The sequence below is a fragment of the Hipposideros armiger genome, unplaced genomic scaffold (genome assembly GCF_001890085.2).
Source record: "Hipposideros armiger isolate ML-2016 unplaced genomic scaffold, ASM189008v1 scaffold_561, whole genome shotgun sequence".
Lineage (NCBI taxonomy): Eukaryota > Metazoa > Chordata > Mammalia > Chiroptera > Hipposideridae > Hipposideros > Hipposideros armiger.
The window spans coordinates 679,461-682,857 of record NW_017731911.1 but is presented as its reverse complement, the minus strand read 5'-3'; the positions used below and the strand labels follow the sequence as shown (position 1 = coordinate 682,857).

Below are 3,397 nucleotides of genomic sequence, written 5' to 3'. Positions count from 1 at the left end.
CACCCCCACCCCCACCCCATCCCCACCTTCCCAGCTCAGGTGAGAAAGGTGAGTCCTGGGTGATGCCGACTGAAGGGTGAGTGAAGCCTGTCAGGCAGGTGGGAGGAGCAGCTGTTCACAGGGCTCTGGCTTCTGATGCGTCTAATTTTTCAGAGGAGTTTCGAGTACACGTGTGGGGGAATCTTGCAAATCTTAGATTTACTCTTGGGGAAATGGTAGCATGGGGTGGGGCAGGTGGGAAATGAGCAGTTTATGGGGAAGCTATTCACCATCTTGGGCTGGGGCTTCGGTGGTGGTGACTTGGATGGGCCCAGGGGGCCAGAGCGATCTGGAAAAGACCCCAAGAATTGTGGGTCACTGGGTTCCTCCCATGTAGGTTCCCATTTTCCTCCCACCCCCACCTATCCTCTATTTCCTCCTCCCTCCCTCCCTGCCCTCCCAGCTCACTGGCATCCCGACAGCCCTGTCTCCATGGCAACTGAAAGCCGCCTACTTCCCTGCCCCCATCTGGCCCAGCGCAGGGAGCCGTGGGGGTGGGATGCCAGCGGGTTCTCCTGGCACCCCTACTCTTGCTGAGACATGCTGGGATCTCAGAGTAGGAACACCAGGCCCCAGGGACCAGGTTGGGCCTCCTGTTTTCCCACTGTTGCCTTGGTTACACTGCCCCTCCAGCCTCTTCTCCTCCCCCACTTCCTCCTTTCCTCCACCTCTCTCTCTCTCTCTCTCTCTCTCTCTCTCTCTCTCTCTCTCTCTCTCTCTCTCCAGCCAAAAGGCCTCAGTGACTGCCAGCTAAGGCCTCCCCTGGCTGCCCAGCACAGATGGAAGAAAGCCCTGGCCTGCACCCTGTACCCTTGTGGGGAACCCTCCTGCCCTGCCCAGCCACCCAACCTTTCTGCCTCTACTTCCCAGTCCTCACCCAGGTACAAAGAGTTCTCCTCGGTGCCAGGAAGGTGGGCAGGAGCTAGATTGAGGGGCAGAGCCTCACAGGGGGGCAGCTCATAATTATCTTCCTCTTCTTCCTCCTCCTCCTGGGCCTTTTGGACAGGGTAATGAGCACAGGGAGGATAGAAGAGGGGCAGGAGCAGTGGGGGCATCTGCCTCCCCCATGCCCCACCCCAGGCTCAGCAGCTGGACTTACCCTGCATCTCCAGGTCCCTGGGGTAGGCAGAGATGGGCAGGGGGCATCTGTTCTCCAAAATGGGGAGTCTTGATAGGAGACTGGTGAGACTGGCCTCATCTCCTCCCAGCCCACCCCCGCTCTAGCACAATGAGTTACTCTCTCTCCCCATATAATAAACCATCTGCACTTCTACAGTAGGTCTCAATGCTTCATTCAGCTCAAAGAAACCATTCATGATGGGCCCTTCCAACACTGCAGCAGGGCCAATGACAGAAGCATTTTGGAAACAAGGGCGCCTCCCAGCTAGCTGCCTGTTGCACCCATGCCAGTCCCCCACCCCACGTACCCCTAATTCTGAACATACAGGTGGGAGAGCTAGGTCCCAGTGACTTAGCAGTGCTGGACTGTGATGAACAAGAGGTGTCCAGAAGCATTGAGGGGAGACTTGACTCGCAGGGGACCCCTTATTGCTGGGCCCTTTTTGCCCATTGTGTCACTTACCTACACATCTGGGAGGTGGAAGGGGTGGTCCCAACCTGTCATCAGACTCTAATTAAGTATGCCCAAGGGACCTTTGACTTTGTGTCAGCCAGACACAGGAGTTGTGTGACAGCAGGCAGGGGCAGGGCAGCAGGGGAAGAGTCTGGGAGGCAAAGCTAGTACCCTTGGGCACACAGCTCAATGGTTGGTGCCCCAGGGAAGCCAGTAGTGGAGGAGCCCTAGTGCTCACAGGGGGGTTGAGGTATGTGAATGGTCTCATGGGGCATGCGGAGAGGGCACAGGCACAGACAGCACAGCTTCAAGGATGGCTGTGCCCAGGACAGGGGTGGTGAGGTGGAGACAGGAGAGGAAGGCAGAAGGAAAGAGAGGAGCCAGATACTCACCGGGTCTTGCCCCTCCTGAGCTTGTCCTGAAAAGAGTCAGGGAGGGGAATAAGGGGGTGGTCAGCACAGCTGGGATGTCGTTCCCTGCTCAGAGTCCTGGGCTCCCAGGAACAAGCAGGTCTGTGTACCTGGGGCTGTCCCCGAACCAAGTCTCACCATGGCCAAGGTGAAGGAGTTATGCCTCCGTGCAGCACAGCCACTGCTACAAATGGCCTGGGGACAGGGACCTTATTGTTCCTATTATTTGCATCCCACAAGCACCAGGAAGGTGGGCCTGCTGTGGCCTCTGACCCCAGACCAACTTCCTCCATGCCACTTCCTGGGCCCAGCCCCAGCTCCCCTCACAGGGCCTCCCACAGTTGTGGTCTCCAGCCCCTCTGCCCCACAGGAGGAAGAGCTCTCCCCTCCAGCCCAGGCCTGGACCAGGGTTCAAAGGCTTCCTGGCTTCCTTCAGCTCTCTGATCAATGTCCCCTCCTCCCAGAGGCTCAAACTTGCCTACAGATCAACCAGACCAAGCCCTTTCCCAATACATAGAAGACATGACATTAGTGGGCAGATCCAATTAAGAACAGGAAACTGCCCTTGCAGACTCTTCCCTTAAACCCTTTATGCCTGCTGTCATTTGCTGGTGAGTGGTGATCAATGTTAATGAAATGGAGGTTAGTGAAAAGCTCGGAGAGATGCATTCGAATTTAGTTTGATAGCTTCCTTTTTGATGATGAGTTTGTTCACTCAGGAGATAGTTACTAAACTCCCACTACTCCACATGCTGAAGATGCTGTAGGAAAACCAAACAGGGATCAAATATGTGGTGATGGAAGGTGACCTGACTCTGGGTGGTGAACACACAATGTGATATATAGATTATGTGTTACAGAATTGTACACCGGAAACCTATAACCATTGTCACCCCAATAAACTTTAAGTAAAAAAAAAAAACAAAAAAACACAAAAAACTAAACAGGCAGGCATTATAGGTGTATTTCCTCAATGGATTGTCGCAATAGCTGTGTGATGCAAGGACTAGTTTTATCCCTGCTTTTCAGATGAGGAAACTGAATGTATGAGTCAGCTCAGGCTGCTGTCACAGAATAACACAGACTGGATAGTTTAGAAAACAGAATTTTATTTTTCACTGTTCTGGAGGCTGGAAATCTAAGATCAAGGTACCATCAGGGTTGGTTTCTGGTGAGAGCTCTCTTCCTGGCTTGCAGTCAACTTCTTGCTGTGTCCTCACATGGCCTTTCTTCTGTGCGTGCGTGGAGAGAGACAGATGTCTGGTGTCACTCCCTCTTATAAGGACACCAGCCATACTGAATCAGGGTCTCATCCTTATGACCTCATTTAACCTTAATTACTCCCTAAAGGTTCTATCTCCAAACACAGTCACTT

General features: G+C 53.7%; 1 protein-coding gene across 1 annotated transcript in view; it reads right to left on the bottom strand.

The window, feature by feature from the left end:
* The window catches only part of LOC109371311 (SH2 domain-containing protein 6-like), a 5,187-nt gene extending 2,955 nt beyond the window's left edge, over positions 1 to 2,232 (bottom strand). The window contains exons 1-6 of the mRNA XM_019623748.1: positions 2,161 to 2,232; positions 2,005 to 2,030; positions 1,622 to 1,656; positions 1,139 to 1,185; positions 917 to 1,034; positions 270 to 328 (exon numbers count right to left, since the gene is read on the bottom strand). Of these exons, the coding sequence (XP_019479293.1) occupies positions 270 to 328; positions 917 to 1,034; positions 1,139 to 1,185; positions 1,622 to 1,656; positions 2,005 to 2,030; positions 2,161 to 2,163 (288 nt within the window). The 5' untranslated portion in view covers positions 2,164 to 2,232. The remainder of the gene's footprint in view (positions 1 to 269; positions 329 to 916; positions 1,035 to 1,138; positions 1,186 to 1,621; positions 1,657 to 2,004; positions 2,031 to 2,160) is intronic.
* Positions 2,233 to 3,397: the final 1,165 nt, after the last annotated feature.